The sequence below is a fragment of the Phymastichus coffea genome, unplaced genomic scaffold (genome assembly GCF_024137745.1).
Source record: "Phymastichus coffea isolate CEN01 unplaced genomic scaffold, Cenicafe_Pcof_1.1 PCOF00146, whole genome shotgun sequence".
Lineage (NCBI taxonomy): Eukaryota > Metazoa > Arthropoda > Insecta > Hymenoptera > Eulophidae > Phymastichus > Phymastichus coffea.
Genome location: NW_026706957.1, coordinates 240,499 through 260,297, shown reverse-complemented (window position 1 = coordinate 260,297; position 19,799 = coordinate 240,499). Strand labels below are relative to the sequence as shown.

Genomic DNA, 19,799 nt, shown 5'->3' with positions numbered 1-19,799 from the left:
CCTGCGAAGACCGAGTTGAATTAAGAGAGTTATTCAGCTAGGGTTTTCCATAGATCAACAGGGAAACGAGAGTCATTGTGAGATAGTCTATATAGCACCTACGGTGAGGTCAGAGTTGTTAAGTTTGATAGATGCGACAAGTGTTTCTAAAACGTTAGGGGTGTTTGATATTGATTCTTCAAGCATAAAAGTAACATCGTTTTTTATGACTATGGCTGTACCTCTGTCTTTGCTATTGTCTCTATCTTGGCGTAAGAGAGTAAAGTCGCTGATCTTAATATTGCATTTTTTATTAGCTTTAATTTATAGTAGAATAATTATGTCGTAGCTGTGAGATATATCTTGTAAGAGAACACGTCTTTTGAAGAACGAGTTGCAGTTCCATTGCAGAATACTAGTTGTTTCTTATTATGGTTTGGATCCATTTTAATTGTTGTTTTCTTTGAGCATCGAGTTAAGAAGATTTTGAATTTTACTGACGTCTGGAGAGTTGCTTGGTAACGATAGAATGAGCTGAGTTAAGCTAAGGAAAAATTGAAACGCCTGCGAAATGTTCTTTGGGGTAAGCAGTACGGTAGGTTTCTTCAGATATAATTTCAGTTGGCAGACCGTTGTAATCGTAGATGATTTATTTTTTATAAAATACCTGATACTGGAATTGAAATTGTTCCGTATGATAGTGACGTCGAAAAAAAACGTTTAATTACGCTGTGTTTGGTCTTCACTCTCACGCAATAAAACCGGAACCAGCGTGGACTTGCTGTTACTGAAAATACTGGCATGATGGCACTGATGTGTACACAGTTATATAAAATTTTTAAAATCGACGGCGAGTGGTTTTCATACTTAAAGTAGACAAATTAATTAACACAGCTTTGTCGCAGTGTAGGGATCGTGAATGAAAAAATTAGGAACAATGTATGTTTGCAATTATAGATATATGATTTTATTTCTTTGTACAATATGTGTGACATTATGTTTACATCGACGTATGATATACAAACAATTGCAACACGTGATACTATTTGTTTGCTTTCTATTCTACAACTGCTCTCGTTTAAATGTGATGGCTACAGTGTCATATCGTCCAATATACGATTTTCCTTTCCTTTAATCTTCAGTTACATAACTTTCTTGCAAATCCTCTGAATTATGCGATGATATGTGTGATTATATGCGTGTACTGTTCGACGTGAAAATGCACGTTTTTCCAATAGTATTCCGTAATAATGAGGCTTTTATGATAGTCCTTATATGATTAAAAGATACATCGCACTCTCCGATAATATGATTAACAATGACATCGCGTGGGATTTTTGCTTGAATGAATCTTTTTTCCTTTATAGTGCACTATCTTACAGCGATTTGCACGATCATTAATAACTCAATTCTATTTCTTCGAGGTTCATTTTCCTCTTTCGTATAATTTACGCATCGCTTACAAATTTTTTTAAGCGATGCATAAATTTTACACGTACTCGGAATTCATAAGTTTTGGAATAGTTGTTTTACTCGTACATACAACAGTAAAAAATATGAAAATTAAATAAGTCAATGATTCGTCATCTCTTAATTATTGTATCAACTATCAAAAAACAGACATTTCTACATTGGAAGATGTACGTGTTTACAGTATATTTAGATTTCTCTTTTTTTTCGCAAGTCGGTATGAAGGTGAATTGAAGGCCCGGATAGAATAACAACATGAGCGCGCGAGCCTGGCAGATTAGCCCTTAAGAGTATGCAATCATCGCTGAGAGCAAAGCAAAAGTTTCAGATTAAAAAAATATTAACAAGTATTACTCTAGTAACTAACTTTCAACGAAAAAGTTGTTTATAACGTATACATCTACTATATTACAAGAATTTCGATACATTTTCAGAAATATTTACAGATTTATTTGAATTGACTACTGCACGCATGTACTAATAATATAGTATTGTAAGAAAAATAATAAAATATCTTTTGTTATTAAAATAAAACTCTTTACTATAATAAATATCAATTTTCTTATTTATTGATTGCACAATTAGGTAAATGTCATTACACTTTCAAAAAAATCAAGCATCAGATATAATAATATTACAGCAATTTTTATGCCTGATTTTTTTTCTATTTTCTCTTTGTTGTAACCTGTTTCTTTTCAAAAAGTAAATAACATTTAATTTTCCAGCACTCACTTTTTTTACACTCCTCAAACAAACGAACTGATTCCAAGCTCTTTTGTCACATTAAATGGAATACATAGCAATACTATTTAAGACACGCGTTTAGAACCGTCACTTATTATTTTTACTGTTATATGGAAACCTATTCTCTCTTTTCAATACAAATTTTAATTATTGCCATACTTATAAATTTAATTTTTAACTTTTAATTTTTTTTTATTTTTAATTTTTAATTACTGAGAAACGACGTTCTCGTATTTTCATCTCAATAAGAATGTTCATAGATAATAGCAATGATCGGTATAAGTAAAGCTGGTACTATAACTTTCCTAATTTCTGCAAATATAGTATGGAAATTCTTGCAACATGATAGATGTATACTTTGAATCATTATAAACAACTTTCTCTCTGAAAGTTTGTTGCTAGAATAATATTTGTTAATGTTATTTTAATCTGAAACTTTTACTCAGCGCTCAGCGACAATGGCATACTCTCAGACGCTAATACGCCAAGCTCACGCGTTTAAGTCGTTATTCTATCCGGACATTCAATTCTAAAGTACTCAACGTATTATGTATAAGGCTAGTATTATACAGGAATAATCTTTACTGCTTTTTTGTAAAAATATAGTCTCAAAAAAGATAAAATAATCGAAAAAGATAATTTGCCAAAATTGTGCTGGTTCAAAATGCTCGGTGATGATTATGATGATGATGACTCGCATATATTATACAAAAATTTATTAAAAACTTCTTATTCGTCTTTTTTTTCGTTTCAGTACCTTAGCGCTTAATTACAATATACTTTGTCCACTTTGATAGCTTAAAATTTAAATGTATAATTATAATAGCGCAATTGAGATAAAGTACCTTAAATGCTTAAAATAAAAAGTATAATTATTGAAACTTGTGTATTTGGAATTCTCACCGCTACTTATAGTTATAATTACGCTCGACATAATAGTTTTGGTACACATTTTCGGAGCACTTAAAAATGCAAAAGTGATTCGTCACTTTGCTGAACGTTCGACGACGAGTATAGAACGATGTTCCCCTCGTCATCATGGAAATTAAGTGTTTCAGTGTGCACGTGTGCGTGCGCGTGTGCGTGTGCGTGCGTGTGTGCGCGCGCGCGCGTGTGTGTGTGTGTGTGTGTGTGTTATGGGTGTATGGGTGGGTGAAATAAATGCTAGTCTACAAAAAGCAATAATCTTTTTTTCCTTTAGATTATTCTCCATGCGACCGTATAGTACTCGCGTTGAACGGCGATACAGTTCATTAGTATTAATGTTCGATCACGCACTTGTCTCATTGTCTCTTATTACAAATATTTATAAAACGTCTTCTATATATATTATATGTATATATATATATATATATATAATATTATATACATATACACGTATGTAATGCAGTTTATCGTTATTGATCTCCATTAACACAGTGGATCAGTATAAAACCTGCCCGAGCTGCCTCTCTACTCACACTTTCAAACACTGTGCTCAGTTTTTTAATTATTAATCTGTTGCTCGATTTTCACGTTTTGTCCTTTCCGAATCATTTTCCATAAATCCGATTTCCTCTTGAATCCAGGATGAAACTGATCGTATGTTTATGATCAATGAGTTGGGCGCATCAATGCATTTTTTCAGAGAAACTCGCGCAACGGGAAGAAAGAGAGAGATAGAGAGAGATGGACGAGATGAGAACAAATACACATTTAGAGAGAGAAAGACATTATTAGGGTGGTAACATCGATAATGAGCTTTTCCTCTCGCGCGTACTTCTATATTTTTTCTTTTTGTTTTCTTTTCACCTTGGCTATACGATTATCACTCGTCGTTTTACCGACAAACAAGTCAAAATTGACGTCACTTCGATGTGTGTTTCGAACCAAATAGAAAAGAAAAGATCGTTGTACTGGAAATCAATTGTGTATAACGTACTTTACATTTTCATAAATCTCGCACAGTTCAATATCATTTCCATAATTGTTATATCGTATCGTATACATAATCAATATGTAATGTAAGGAAGCGTGCCTTGAAAAATATAATTTACATCTCCGAGTATCGTTTTCGGTAAAAATAGAAAATATATGTATATATGTATATCAACTTTCGCATTCGCATCAGTTTTCTTCCTTTAGCTGCCTTGAGATATAATAAATTTTAACGTAACAAACGTAGTATATGTACGCCCGTACACTCGAACGATAATTCACTTTCTTATCTTGCTCATAAAACGCAAAAGTACTTGGAGAAACTACAACTAAGAGGCATTAACAAAAGTATAGGCCCTAACGAAAGCCAAAGGTAGTGTAACGATAAAACAAAAAAAGAGTCAAGAGAGATAGCTAAGTAGGCGCAAAATAGTAAAAAGTCATCACTAAATAATCAAATAAATAAATAATCCTTATACGTCTTAGACCGTTTATCTACAGGTTGTGCACACAACAAAAGTATGCATTAGATAATAAGACGGCGTAGCCTCGACAATAAAACTAAAGGACCAAACTGTCACAAGTTAAGGTGGGGGGAGAGGCGATGTTGCGCCGCGCGCACTGTGAAAAGCATTCGAGTATTCAAAAGCCAATAAATGCGGTGATATCTCTCTTCTTTCGCGAGTTTGAATATGTAATAAAGGCTTTTCGGCGATTGATGTCGAGCAGCCAAAGTGTGCCGGCGAAAATAGCTGTAGCGGCAGAATCTAAAATGAGCGAGATATTGGCAATCGATGCTCCCGAAACGTTTCACTCTGCGCGGGGGAGCTCGAGGGAAATAATAATCACGATGTAGGACAGAAATCGACATCATACGCATATGCTTGACCTTGAGTATCCATCCATACTAAAGAGAAATATGAGAGAAATATGAGAGAGAGAGAGAGAGAGAGAGAGAGAGAGAGAGAGAGAGAGAGAGAGGATTTTGCGTTTGCACTTTGCAATTGATGTGTACAAGATTGCAGACTATATATAACGGTAAGATATTTGTACGTCAGTTTTCATTGAAAGCGATCAAATTCTTGAATAAGTGTGCAGCCTTCGTTTATATAGATCAGTCTTGAGAAGTGCTTGCATACTCGACGGGTCGGATGCCAGCGCTGCTCTTTCATTTGTTCATTCGAGCTATGTATAGCGATGCATTCGGTGCGTAACGTTGCAAGTGCAATACTTTTCGCACACAGCCATCGGCGTATAAATGGATTTGTCGAAACAAAAGGGATCGCAGCCTGGGCATCCGGGCCTCTCGATATTGTTTCTCTATCAATTCAAAAATCCTCGCTCTCTCGCTATGGACAAGTGAATATTCATTCACGCGCCTCGTCAAGCATACCGCGTGCGTGGTGTGTCAAAAAATGTGTAATGAGAGATAGGAGAGGGTGGGAGGAAAAGAGAGAGAGAGATAGAGAGATAGAGAGAGAGAGAGAGAGAGGGAGAGAGAGGTGATGGATGATGATGAGGGGTGTGTGATTGTATGCATGAGATAGTTAAGTTGTAGCAGCACGGTGCGCTTGTCCATCTTATTAATTGTTGTTGCTATAAAATCTTGCATCGCTCGTCGTAGTGAGAGAGTGAGAGTGTGTGTGGTCGCAACGCAGCGTCGACGATGGTACACGGCCGTCGTCGTCACGCTGGTCAGCTCTAGAGAACAACGTCGGGCAGGGAGCAATGCCACTAGGCGAGCTGCGTGCCGCTTCTCATCCCGTGGTACTGCTGTTGCTGCTGGAGTTGCTGGTGCTGGCCGACGAGGCTGGGGTTGCCGTGGTGCACGTGCGAGTTGCCTCCGAGCGAATTGTTGCCCGTCGCAACTGCGCCCGTGGCCACGTCCTCGCGCACGATTTTCCGCTCCTTGTAGTAGATCTCCTCCGACTCCTTGTCGCACAGCAGCAACACTGCGCCGCCAAACAGAAAGATCGCCGCGCCCCAGCCGACGCCGTATGCCCAGCCGAACTCCCACATCGTTCGATTACCTGTGCGTTCAATACGTTTCAAGGATTAGTTATTATCACTGATTACAGTTGCAGCGATTATATTTTTAGAAATCAGTTGTCCGATCGAATAGACCATTGGAAATAAATTTCACGAGGATCGAGCGCAGGTTCATCGAGTCACTCAATAATATCTTCGAAAGCGTCTCGAAGTCGCCGGTTTAATATCCTATCGGACATAAATACGAAGCGTCGAGATTACCGTCAACCGCGTCGTAGCAGCCACTCGAAAGAGATTTAAAATGAACTCTTCGCTGTCCATTGCAATCGATGAGTTTCGTTGCTGGTGAATGAATTTCGCCGACATGAAATATGAATCGAATTTCGATCGAGATATTTTTCAATCAATAGCAAATCATGAGTATCCGAAATAGCGAATAATAATAATAGTGGAAGCTCAATGTGGAATATTTGCAGTGCATTAGAATTCGGGCCAGTGGTTATTGCCGCGGGAAAATTGGCGCATACACAGCGCTGTCGTATCGAGTGTCTATTTCGAATAAAGAGCATTAAGGAATAAGTCAGTCGCTGAATGCAAGCGGGAAACGAAAATAAAAACCGAGAAGGAGAGAAGGGGAAAAGGAAAGCAGCAGCTGCTGCAAATTTAATGCGATTCGCTCGCTTGCCCCATTATTATAACTAGGTGCGCGCGCGCGCGCGAGGCTCTTTAGGTACACGTATAAATGCAGCGCCTCCTGCGGATGTTTATACTTACCGAAATTGATTTCAGCAGCAAAGCACACCGGGTAAATAACCAAGGCTATCAGCAGCGAGACGACTGGAAGCAGAGCAAGAGGGGGAGATGAGTGAGCGAGGCAGCTACGTAGGCGAATATTCATTAGCAACGGTGGACTCACGAGCGACTCCCATGCAGAAGACGGCTAAGCGGTAGTACTTGTGCTTGTCGGAGTGATCCTGGCAGCGCAGACCCAGGCGCGTGAGTATGGTCGCGGCGATGTCGGCCAGCAGGCAAAGCACGCACAGCGCCGCAGCCGCCTTTATGTAGCCTGCAAAGTGGGTGGCAAGAATGATCAAGGACGTTGCGCGCCACGCGGCTTTCAAATAAACGCGCCCCACGGGTAATCGCCGTGGCGGAGTTCGACGAGCTGCCGCGCGGACGCTTTTCCGGCCGGGACGCGCGCATAAATCCCGACGAGCCCGGAGCTTATTCGACGAGAGCCGGAGCGATGCCTCTTTTCCCTCGATTATCCGCTAACGAGATCGAGGCACCCGCTTGCGACGGGATTCTCGACCAGCGGACCACCACTCCTTCCGCGGGGAGCGCCGCTCGAAAACTTGGCAAGCTCGCGCACGGTGGGCGGCGGCTGCGCGCCTCGATTCATTAAAGCAGTTCCAAGTTTTGCAGTGTCCAGGCGAGCGCGGTCAATTAACCATTGTCGCTGGCCGCGCGCGAGCGAGCGATCCTCGTCCGATCGAACGCCGAGCGGAGAGTCGCGTCGCGGGCTCCGACGCGACCCAGAGTGAAATCGATCGCGCGGCCTCGGCGACTTCGCCTTCGCGCTTCTCTCGCGCCCGCTGAAAAACGATAATTGTACGATTTGCCGCGGTGGAAACAATGCCGCGGAAGCTGTAACAAGCGAGTCTCCGGCGCCGCGAGGAAAGTTCTCCGAGCTCGGGGCTCGCGATGAATATCGAGTTACGCATTATGAAAGTCGCCGAGCCGAGGGCAGGCGGGAGGGGGAAGGTGGCGTCGAATGCGATTTGGCCGGTCGCGGGGGCCGGGGCACGGGGGAAAAAAGCGAAATGATAACGAGGCGGCGACGAGAGGAAACGACAAAAGATGCGCGTGCGCGGCTCAAAGGCAGAGGATTGTAAATCCTGTGACGGGCGTAAACTCGCAATTTCCTCGGCGAGAGGCAAGTTGGCCTGGTGCTCGGCGGGAAATCCAATCGCCGCGGAGGAGGCAAGATCTGTTCTCTTTGTCTATCTGCGGAGGTCGAGTCAACGTAGACAAACTAATAATCTCGTTAGAGTTGCGGCGGATCGCGCATTCACTTTGAACGGCGTCCCCGTGGCAATTAAATCGAAACTGGGCGTGTAGAGCGAAGCCGCGACGTGAGTTTTGGCCGAACTAACCGACGTCACGGGCTTGATAGCATCCAGGTGGGTCGACAATGTTGAAGGGCAGCGGAGTCTGCGCGCCCTCCTCGATGCAGTGAGCAAACAGTCCTTGCCGCCAGCCCGATGCCATCAGCCATTCCGTTGAAGCCAGGCCCATTATCATCAGCAGGATCACTATTATCCCGCATATGAAGGCTATCACCTGCAACACACCCGATTTCTCTTAGTTTCGCCTATCCCTTCTTTCTTTCTTTCTTTTTTTATTATTTGCTCTGTTCTTTGGCCTAGATTTTTCAAAATTCCAGCAGATTTCATTCAGTTCCAACCATGGCGGTTGCGCGAGGAATATTCCAGGGATTTGAATATTTTATGGATAACGAGCGCGGATAAATAATTCAAAGCGTCCTTCGTGAAGCTCGAAGGATGAACTTTGTTGCGAGTAATTTTTAATTGTTCATAGCCGACGTAAGGAACATTTTGCCTTTATAATTTCCGCAGTGATGCGCGGAATCTTTTCTCCAGCGGCTGCTTCTGTTTTCAGCGGCCAGGCTTGTCGGCAGATTTTAAAGGCAAATTATAACTTTCCAATGGGTTCAAGTATCATATTATATATAACGCAGGCGTAAGAAAAGTGCGCGCAAAATAAGGCGTCGGTATAGCAGCAGCAGCAGCAGCAGCAGCAGGAGCAAGCTCGTCGATTGAAAAATGCATGCTAGCTGCAGATAAAGTTGATGGACGAAGAGGAGACTTTAGAAATAGCACGAATAGCTTTTCGCAACTCGCCACGGCGGGGAAAGGCAAGAAATTTCAAGGCAAAAGCTGCCGAGTTCGAACTTAGTCTTTAAGCTTTTTTAAGCGTCTTTGAATTCGACCAAAGCCTTTCCGCCCAACTTTTTCGCCGACTATATTGACTCGACAGACTTTTATTTATTTATTTTCCTGCTTGATCAATTTATCCAGGGGAAACAACTTCATAATTTGTTCTGAAATGTGTGTGTTATGAACAGTTCCATTAACAAATTTTTTTTTTATTGAAATCTTCAAAATTATGAAATAGCATTCTTACCAAATCGCGAGACTGCGCTTTCTTAATTGTTTCAATTCATTATTTTTCACGCAACGTTAAAAACAAAGACTCACTTTCGTAGGTTTCTTATAGTTTTTGAACATTTAATAAAAAGATAGCGTTCATTCGTACATTAAAATTGTTAATCTACGACACAAAATGCATAAGCAACTATGTATTGGTTAATTCTTTGCTCGAAATGTCGGCTTTTTCAGAGCAGCAAATCTTACGTAAATTGTCAAGCTTGCAATTTCATATACTGCAAAAATCGAAATTTTAAACCGAAATATAACTTCTGGCTCGTCGAATTCGAATCGACTGTATATTTTTGCATTTCGGAAGAACCGCGAGAAAGCATCGTTTTCGTCTGGATCGATTTTAACACTGTTAAAATTGGCTAAGCGTGTTTTGTGAAAATGGCACAGACGGAGAGCAAAAAAGACTGCGGTTGATTTAGCCAACCTGCAAAGATCAGTCTCTCATTGTTTGACATCGTTATTCCCATGCATTTGTTCTATTAAGAGAAAAGAAAAACTTGATTCGGATGGCGATTATGCATACGTCCCCTAAAAATATTTCGAGTCAAGCACTAATAAGCTTCAGTATCTTGCCAATCGAAGGTCGTTTCTGCGATATTGAGAATCTTATTGTGCGCAAGGATTCCGGGACAGAGATACAATGTACTGTTTAATTTAAAAGGGGAAAAAGGTTTCCTATTGTTGTATACCAAGTTTAAGAACGAGAAAGATTTTTGCGCAGTAGTGTTGAATCACTTGAAATACTTAACGATAATCTTTGTACCTAACAAGTGTTCCGGTATCTTAATTCACTTTTCAACAAAATACAATAGAAACAAAAATTTCATTAGTTGAACACATATAACAACGCTACAGAGAACTCCACGTTCACTTTGAAAGAAATAATCTATTTCTTCCAGTTAGCAACAAGTATATTTCCAATGTATGTCAACAGTTACAGCTTTTATTCTCAGCCCTTCGTAATCAAAAGTAACTAATTTTGTAGATCGTACAAATACGAGAAAAAATAGAACACGGCTTGCATAACTAATATGGAGTTCAATTAATTTATTCCAAGTAAGAGTATACTTTGAATTTTAAGTTTGGGAATCCATTTACGTACAAATGAAATTCACTGATTTCACAAAGAATTCCATTATTAATTTTAACAAAGAGTTATAACAAACTCAACGCTTGAAGCGATGGAGTGGCACTTGTATCTTAATAATAAAAAATATGACATAGTTTAGTGGACATCGAATGGATATTATACCGTAATGCATTTAATACGACTTTCTGGAAACACTATGGCGACTATGCAGAGGTATAATTGCCTTTTTTTAGAGAAGTTAAATTGAGAGCACTACGTGGGAAGAATACAGCGTAACTTAATCCGTTTAACATTTCTCTTTTACCTTGATAAAATACGATATTTTATTATTGATTGTTAACGCGAGGCATCTGTCCGTTAAATGATCGATCGCACGTAAAAGTACCGATAAAACCACAACAATTTTTTGCTCCGCATGAAAACAAATAAAACATACTTCGAAAAACAAACACCATACTATCTTTTTATATCCTATAATAATAGTTTGTGGTATGTCTCTTCGCAATCCGAATGTCGGTAGAAATGGCTTTGTCGTAGTATTTGACGATATATTTCTCGAAATAAAATGGGGAAAAAAGCACGGACATACTGTAGTGAACTTTTAAAATGATTTTTCAAATTGAAACTTCCGTGTAAGATATTCCCTTCACACCAACAATAACCTGAAATATACTTGTACTATAAATAAAAAAAAAGAAAAAAAAAATGAATAAACTTAAACTCTTGAGGCCGAGCTGTTTTCATCTCTTGACTCGTAGAATCCCTTTCGTATGAAATCGATAAAAAAAATAAAATAAATAAAGAAGAAGGCCGGTAGAAAGCTGTTCGTCCAATAGCAGCTTTACAGGTGAAGCGAAATTCAGCGCGCGCGGGCGCGCGTATAAAGCGCACATATACGATCATCCAACGTAAAAGAAAAAAGAAAAAAACGTACGAAATAGATCAAGACCAAGCCGACCGTGTATCTCTATATATCCGGGAGAATGGCAATATCGGTGCAATGTCGAGCGTGCGGGGTATATAACAGACGTTTCGCCCGACGACGAGAATTGGCCGTAAGAAAGAGAGAAAACTGGCAGAGAGATAAGATTGGACCGCTCTCGCGCGAAAAAATAAGAAGAAACCTCCTCTCTCCGGCAATTCTAATCGATCGGCGGCGACGCTGTTGGCCCCCCCCCCTTAAATCAGCAACGAGAGAGAAAGGAGCGGGAGACGTATGGAATTCTTTTTACACTTGGCACCACGACAAATCTTTCAATCGTCCTCGTGTCCACGATTACCTTTTCGCGGCTGCCGCATCGACGGATATTCGAATTTGGGCGCGACGAGTCTACGCGACCGTATAGGCCACGCTTCGCGAGCACTGCATTAAAGTTGTATCCGCAGTTTGGCATTCACAGTTTTGCGGACTCGCCGCGGTTATAATTACATTTCGGATTGATTGGGCAAAGGACCCATTCCGCATTTTCGCTATCGATGTTTACTCGCGATCATTGCGATTGCCTGCAGCTCCGAGAAATGTATACTGTAGAACGATAGCATCCAGCCGGTATCGTTTAGCCATCAAAATATTCAATATCTACATCCTTCATTATGCATACTCGCGTGCTTTATTTCGATTCCGGAGTATTTATTGATAATGCGAACGAGTCGTTCTGGATTCGCCAATGATAAGTCTCTCGGCTATTGATAGTAAAAATAATTAAAGCGGGGCAATAAAATGCAAACGAGAGCGATAAAAGTCGAATCGAATTGAAATCGAAAGTCGCGCGAATGGATGAAGCGATGCACCATTCGTGTCAGTACGAAATCCAAGCGTCGAGAGTCGAGCGCGCGGAAGCGCGCCCAAATCAGCTCATGCCGTTCCGGGCGCGAACGACGCGTTTGCGTTTTGTATAATTGGCCGGCCCGCGTCCGCGAGCATCGGCAAATCGCGGCATCAGCGAGCACGCCATTCCAATTAAGTAATTCCGTGAGCGCGCGAAAAGTAGCAGCGAGGAGCGATGCGTATCGAGAAATTGCACGGGCAAGCGGGCGAAGTGGCGGAGTAGCGGCAATCGAGCCGTAACTCGCGCTAAGAACGCGGTATCGTCGCGGGACAGCTCGCCGGCAGAGCTTTTGCACGGGCGCGTAGACATGTGCGCCGAGGTTGCAGCCGAACGGCAGCGCCGCACGCAGCTCGCGCCCGACAACGCGTGGCGCGCGTCTAAATAAGCGAGCAGGGGCTGCGCGACGAAGGGAAAATCGGGGCCACGCTAAAAAGTATTTCAACGGCGGCACGCTCCTGAAAATGGGAGCGCGTGCATAATGAGGCGCGTCATAAAAATCAGAGCAGCTCGCGCTCATACGTGCGGACCGAGCGAGAATAAAAAGAAAAGAAAAGAAAGTAGAAATGGAACAATCTGCGAGGGCTGGGTGTGAGAGAAGTGGATAGGGGGAGGGGGCAGGTGGGATGGAGGGTCGGCCGCCGCGAGTTACAAGTGTCTAGGCAACACACATACGACCAAAAAGAAGGCGGCATGTAACATCGATTTTGGTCCCTCTTCGCAGCGAGCAACAGCAGTGGAACCCACACGAGCGGTCTTCAATTTTTTTTCCTTCTCGCGCGAATCCAAATTACAAACTGATTCGGTCGAACGCCCGGTGTCGTTTGATCGTTGTTCGCGGGATACGACACGAGTTACATTCACCTTTCCGCATTATTTCATTTCCGTTTTCCCGTCGAGCTTCACGCGACAACGCGAGAGCAGCGAAGCTTTCGCGTTCGGCCCTCGGGCCCAACTCCGGGCAACGTGGGCAGCAGAGAAGAGCAAGTAACGCGAAAAACGGCTTTGTTTTGAAAAGCGGCGGGGCAGGCGCTCCGCGATTGGATCGTTCTTGGGGGACGCGAGCAGACGACGCGGGTCGCGGGGGCCTCGCCGAGGCGAACTGACCTGGGCGATCTCGGTGTCGGCCATGTGGTCGTCCGCCACGGTGTACATAATCATGGTTCCGGCGTGGCGGTGGCGCTGAGCAGTCTGGCGAGGGGCGTCGCGGAGCAGGGGCTTGGCGATGAGGGCGAGCTCGTCGGCGCTGTAGAGGAAGCGGTTGTCGCTGGACGACGATCTGCGGCGCGTCCGTTGTCAGGTGGAGAGCAGCGCGCGCCTCGGCTGCCGGAGACTGCTGCTGCTGCTGCTGCTGATGCTGCTGCCAGTCGCGGCAGCGATCGCTGCGGCTGCACTGCCGACGCCGAGCCGACACGACGACTCGCTGCCACTGCTGCTGATGACCACTCGTACACAGCTGCGCCGGCTCCCGCTCATGAAGAGGCATATGCGAACTGAGACCTCGGCCGCGCGCGCACCTCTGCCCCTCGACCGTGGCTGCTCGGCTCCTCGACGCGTCCCTCTCTCTCTCTCTCTCTCTCTCTCTCTCTCTCGCGCGCGCGCGCGCTCTACCCGCCTACGTCAGCCGACGGCGACGACGACCTGCGACTGCTGCTGCTGCCGCCGCTGCTGCCGCCGCTGCTGCTGCCGCTGCTGCTGTCGCTGCCGCTGCTGCCGCTGGCGCCGCCGACAGCGCCGAGGCGGCCATGTCAGCTCGCCGCCTGTCTGCCCGTGGCACTTCGGCACTTGCGCACCAGACACCCCCTCGCACAGCCAGCGCTGCGTGCGCCGGCCCGAGCAAGCGCCGGGCGGGGGAGGGGTGCTGAGATTCCCTTCTTGGCAGGCCGCGCCACCGCCGCCGCCGTCGTAATAAATACGCCCGGCGTGCTATATCTTGCTCTTCTTCCCTTTGACGAGTGGCGCACGCCCTTGGAACCGTTTCATCAAAGCGACCAGCAGAGCCTGTACGTCGCGCCTCGCGCGCCGGATGAATATTACAGGCCTCGTTTCAATACGCGGTCCGCAGCTCCTTCCGCCTGTACCCACGTATGCGTGTCTGCACGTGTGCGGCACGCTCGCGTCATCGGCGCATTGTATCTTTCCCGTGAGCTCCGATTGCTTTCTCTCTCTCCTTTATGCGTGCGTATGATCATCGCCGGAACGAGGACTCTCGCTGTGCGCGAAATCGCCACGCGGAAATCGTTCGGTCGACATCGCTATTTCATCTTTCTTTCTCGTTGTCGTCGATCAATCGAGTCGACGGGTCGAGCCGAGATTCATTTTGCGTGTTTTTTTTTTTTTTTTTCCTCGATCAAATCACAAGGAAAAAACTTGTTTGGCTTTGACATCGAGAGGTAAAGAACCGTGTCAAATTTATAAAGCGAAAACTGGCGCCATCAAGCTCGACGATTCGACTGAAGTTTGCCTGTCGAATCGCAATACAACGATGCTCATCGAACTCCCGACCATTAGACGTTAACGTTACTTTCTTGGCGCGCGGGGACTTTAATTGAAGATGATGTCGTAAAAAAAGTATGTCGCTCTAAATTGTCGCAAAATAAATCGCTGGTATTTACGGAAGCTTGTTTCCACGAACGTCCTAGTCAAGTTGACCCAGCAAATGAAAATCCAATTCGATTACACGATAAATCTGAATTATCTCGTAGGAATTTCGAAGAATGTAACCCAGTTTGTCTTACACGGAAAACGTCATTCAACGTTTCGATCGCAAAACATTTAACGTGAGCAAACAGTAGCTACTCAAAAATATTAGCAAAATGCATGTATGCATGACCTATTTTCTGCGCCGTACATTAAAATTATTGAAAGTTAACTGTCGTACACGGAATGGGACATCACCGAGGATTTAAATTTCAATCATTCCGAGCTCATCTCATAATTCATTCAAGAGTAGTTTGACAGACTGCACGCGAGATTCGTATCATATATATTAGTGCATTAAAAGATTATAAGAGATTAGCAAAGTACTCCTGACAATGTACAAAATGATCACAATTGCGAGTGATAAAAGCCGAATACCTCCAAAATCCCCTGAGGCATTAATGACACCGGGTTACGCAATCATTTATTCGCAGATACATATAGGTATTGTCAAATGTTGCAAATCTCGGAAGCCTCACCGACATCACATATTTGATGGACACTAATGCGCGATAACAAGCTGCGACTTTTCTCTTCGACATCCTTTCGGTGTGATTTTCGGGAGTAACGACGGATGTCTGTAATTTTTTACAAACCTTACTTTTATACTGCCACTTAAAGATAATGCCGCTGAAATTTCGACCCACCCTTAAAAATCTCGTAAAAAAGCCTAACAATTTTGATTGAGTCAAATTTCTTTCTTTTTTATTACACTTTTTAATAATCAATTTTTTTACTAATTTAAAACTTCCATTGAATTCCTGTCTAAATAAGTTGCGAAATGACAAACAACTTCGCTCGTACATTAAGCAAACTATTCGTCTTTTTCGACTGATCTATTTTGTTTTGTAAACCTAAGTATGTTCTGAAATCAAATGTTTATATTCAAATATACTTTAATATCTTTGAAAAACGTATACACGTGACGGACACCAACTAAAATATATATTTCTCTGTTCATAATTAATGTAGTTTTTCGTTCAAAATGTTTCGTTAAGATACATTGAATGACAGCAAGCAACTTGATGCACTGAGGAAAAAAATATTAATTTGTTTTGAAAAAAAAAAAGAAGTGTAACGCGAAACTTGTTCACTAAGGAATTTCCAACACGAAATATTATAAAAACAATGTCCAGGAATAAAATGCTTTCAGCCCAGATTAACATAGGCTGACATTAAGAAATCATAGTTTTAATGAAATGCAACTAAATATATTACAATTAGTTACATTAAAATTAACTAAATAGGTCATTCAAACTTCTCTGAGAAAAAAAAAATTTATAAAAAAAGCAATCAACGTAAAAAAATATTCATCGTCAGGCTGAAGCCGACGTAGCATTCTTTAGGGTCCCGTACAACAGTGAGCGGCATTCAACGAACAATGCAAATTTAATTAAAACTCACACATACAGACATAGAAGCAAGACCGACCGTAATAATGACGTACTCACGGCGGTCTTTTCGTTAGCGTGAAGAACAATCGCGTCAATTACTTTCGTCATCGTGTGGCGCGCGCATGCCTACGACCAATTAAAAAAGAAAAAAAAAGCTAGCGAAATTTCGGTCATACTCTGATTAACGTACGGTTCAGCTGGGGCGAGATTTGCACACAACGATTGATATGGGCAGTCGAAACGCGGAGTGCATTTCGAAGGATATTCTCGCGCCGCCGGGGATGAGTATACTTTTAGACGTTGACTCAGCAGGATATTTCTGATGATATAGGCGCCAGCAGAACCGACCGGCTATGAGAACTTTCGCTGTGATTCAGATGGCCTCTTTATTACACTCGATTTCGTTTGAAATCGTTGTTCGCACGATAAGGGCTCTTTTTTCCCATTTTTTTTCTTGTTGAATCGACGAGTGACGCGTAGATGGATGACGATGCGGTTTTTTCCAGTGAGAGATTGTTTCTTTTTCGGAAGTTAAATGTTTTTTTGCGTTTTTGGTTTAATTGTATATTAAAGAGTTTTGCTTAAAGTTTCGTAAGTTGAATTCGCATTCAAATAATCGGACGATAAGAGCAGACCGTAATTATATAATATACATTCTATAATAGTATTTCAACTGTATATACAATGTACTATCAGATAACGTTATAAAGATCTTATCGTAATTCCGCCGTGATACGTATATAATTTGCACCATTAATATCGGAATATTTTATACATACTAAAAGCTTTTACGCGATTCTCAAAAGTACTAGGTATTAATAAATTTAGTTTCAAGAGTTTTAAAATGTGAAAATTTCTTCTCAAACATCTTTGAATTTTAGGCTAACAGTACCTCTTAGATAAGGCAGCAGATAGCCTATCTGTTTTTCTAAATTCATAAGCAAATAATCTTGAACCTAACAGATAATTTCATGGTATTTAGGTGAGCAATGAAAGTCAAAATCTTACCTTCAATGGCCGGGTGACGGTCACTGTTTCAATTGTTGTTGTTTGTGACATACTGAATCAACAAATTTTCAATAACTGCAAAGAAAATAAAATAATTGGATAAAATAAACAAAATTAAAAATCGATATAAAATTAGAATGAATTATTACAAACACATTTGAGGAAAAATTAAAATGATTGTTAATGGTTCATAATTAATAAATAATTAATAATAAAACTCAAATATACGTAATTTTAACGAAAAAAGAAGCTGAGATATTAAAGAAATTACGCGCAATATTTTTTAATAGTTCTTGATTTATTTTCTTTATTAAAATATTGGAAATGTATGCAGCACAACAGATGCTATTCCTCAATAAGTTGCAATCTCAACTTTGCGATAATATACATAATTTCTCTAAAAAATTACATCGTTCAAATAAATAACGCTTTGAACACCTGATAATTATACAAGACACTTTGATTCATGATCAACAATTCAAATCACAATTTCCACTAACAAACAAAAGAATTGAGGTTAGATGACTGTACTGTCCTATTTCTGCATCAACCGAGCAAGCCAATTTTGGAATATCTGATCGATACGAGAAAAAAAGTTGCTACCTTGGATCCTTGCGTGCAAATGGCAAAAGCATCTTCAAGTAGTCGAACCAGGACATTAATTCGTCACTTGTGTAAAAAGAACAAAAAAAAAAGGAAACACACACACAATCTGTATGCACTTACGTCGTTTGTTTTGCCAATTCTAGCAGACTGCACTTGAATTTGATGATGGCTCAGCAGTGTGTAGCCTGAGGATCTATCACGACCGATTTAGCAGGAGGTTAGTCATGGCACTCGCACGCGTTAGCAGGCGATGATTAATACTTGTCAATTAACATTTAAGGTGTAGATGTTTACATTCAATACACACAAGCCACAAGCAGCAGCATCAAGAGCGCGCAACTATCTGCCGCCATTGAGCGTCGTCAGCGCTTAGCTCATGTGGTAGCTCAGCCCAGCATCACGCCAAGAAGCCGAATGCTAGTGACATCTAGCTTTAGTCAGGGAATTATATTGTTATCACAGTCATAGACGAATTCATCAATCATTAGTACTCTAATAAGTGATTTGGATTTTGTTAGCCGAAATGTTGCTTCATTGTAGAGATAATAATTTTTTTATCTTATTTTGTTAATTAATGTGATAATAACGTATGCGCCAATATAATAATAAGATTTATTTAAGAAAAATGATTATTATAGACTTTCAACAATGATTGATAATATCAATTATTTTCGTGTTAATGAATACGCCTCTATCAATAAAAAATTATAGAGATAAATAGAGCTACTATAATATTCAAATTCATTCATATCGAAATATAAATTGGTAGTGAACGATTGAATTATTTCGATGTTTGCGATTGTAATCTGCAATTACATTAAAACATTGTAAAGCGCTTTTTGGTCTATAGTAAAATAAATTAAATCGAATAAAAATGAATATTATACTAAAATAAGTTGGAAAATGAAAAGCATTCCTCACGACAATTAGTCAACTCACGTACATAAGAAAAATCGGAATCATTCCTATATTTATTAGAAGCTTTTAAAATATTTGATGCAATAATGAAACCTAAATAAATAAACTTTTTACATCAGTGTAATACAACAGGCGCTCAAGTTAAAGCATAGTATTTTTGAAAAATTGCCCATACGTTAAATTATAAGGTAAATCGATTCCATAAAATCTATCGAACGAATCTTTTCTCACTCTGAAATTTAGTTGTTTGGAATATCAGAACATATCTCTATTGAGTCAAAATGAAATGTTTGATAGTTCCATTTAACCAATCGACGACTTAAATATGCAAAACTTTAAGATCTAAGTAGAATAAAGCAAATACACAAAAAAACGGGCAACATGACCATTTACATTTTTTTAATTTTTATTATTCAGACATGTGTAATTTAGAACTAAACGTTAATTAACGATGATTTTAAGATCATTTATACAATAATTAGCTGATCAAATTCTTTTACGCATGATTCGGTAGAATACCGTAGATATTATTGCAGCATGGAAAACAGTTAGCATCTTTTTTCATTTAAAGTAAAATTAAATTATTATCAGATAAAGTATTTAGTGAAGATGGACGAGAAATAACCGCTGCTACAGCTAAATAAATTTTAACGATGGTTTGTCCTAGATATCAAATTTTACGAGAAATATTATTACGTTATCTACATGGACATGGCATGAAAGGTTCAACTATGGTTAGCGGGTTGCCTCGTTATTGTCTCATTTGCATGAATGAACTCAGAAAAGCCCGTATAAGTTTTAAAACTACATTTATTCATTTTGACAGCAGTCCCTATCTAATGTTTCATCACAGTAGTTGCAGAAACATCGCGCAAATTCCAATTCGAAATGCGTAGCATCTCTTATATTTAGA

General features: G+C 41.1%; 1 protein-coding gene across 3 annotated transcripts; it reads right to left on the bottom strand.

The window, feature by feature from the left end:
* Positions 1-931: 931 nt before the first annotated feature.
* LOC131672269 (transmembrane protein 47) lies at positions 932-18,335 on the bottom strand. Of its 3 annotated transcripts, none has more exons than XM_058949386.1 (6): positions 17,966-18,335; positions 17,363-17,437; positions 8,256-8,442; positions 7,016-7,165; positions 6,874-6,936; positions 932-6,140 (listed from the first exon to the last, which is right to left on the bottom strand). In XM_058949386.1, the coding sequence occupies exons 2-6, from the start codon at positions 17,411-17,413 to the stop codon at positions 5,845-5,847; spliced, it is 747 nt and encodes a 248-aa protein (XP_058805369.1). In that variant the 5' UTR covers positions 17,414-17,437; positions 17,966-18,335; the 3' UTR covers positions 932-5,844. The 3 variants fall into 3 exon arrangements, with proteins under 3 accessions (XP_058805369.1, XP_058805370.1, XP_058805368.1); XM_058949387.1 differs by having other exon boundaries at positions 18,089-18,335; XM_058949385.1 differs by lacking the exons at positions 17,363-17,437; positions 17,966-18,335 and adding an exon at positions 13,368-14,072.
* Between the last annotated feature and the right edge of the window lie 1,464 nt (positions 18,336-19,799).

Bases quoted from the DNA above. Each gene is read 5' to 3' on its own strand.
- LOC131672269 (XM_058949385.1), bottom strand. From the start codon at position 13,421: ATGATTATGTACACCGTGGCGGACGACCACATGGCCGACACCGAGATC. The intron at 8,443-13,367 runs GTCAGTTCGCCT...GGTGTGTTGCAG, and splicing joins CCGACACCGAGATCGCCCAG to GTGATAGCCTTCATATGCGG. The intron at 6,141-6,873 runs GTAAGTATAAAC...TTGAACGCACAG, and splicing joins TGCTGCTGAAATCAATTTCG to GTAATCGAACGATGTGGGAG.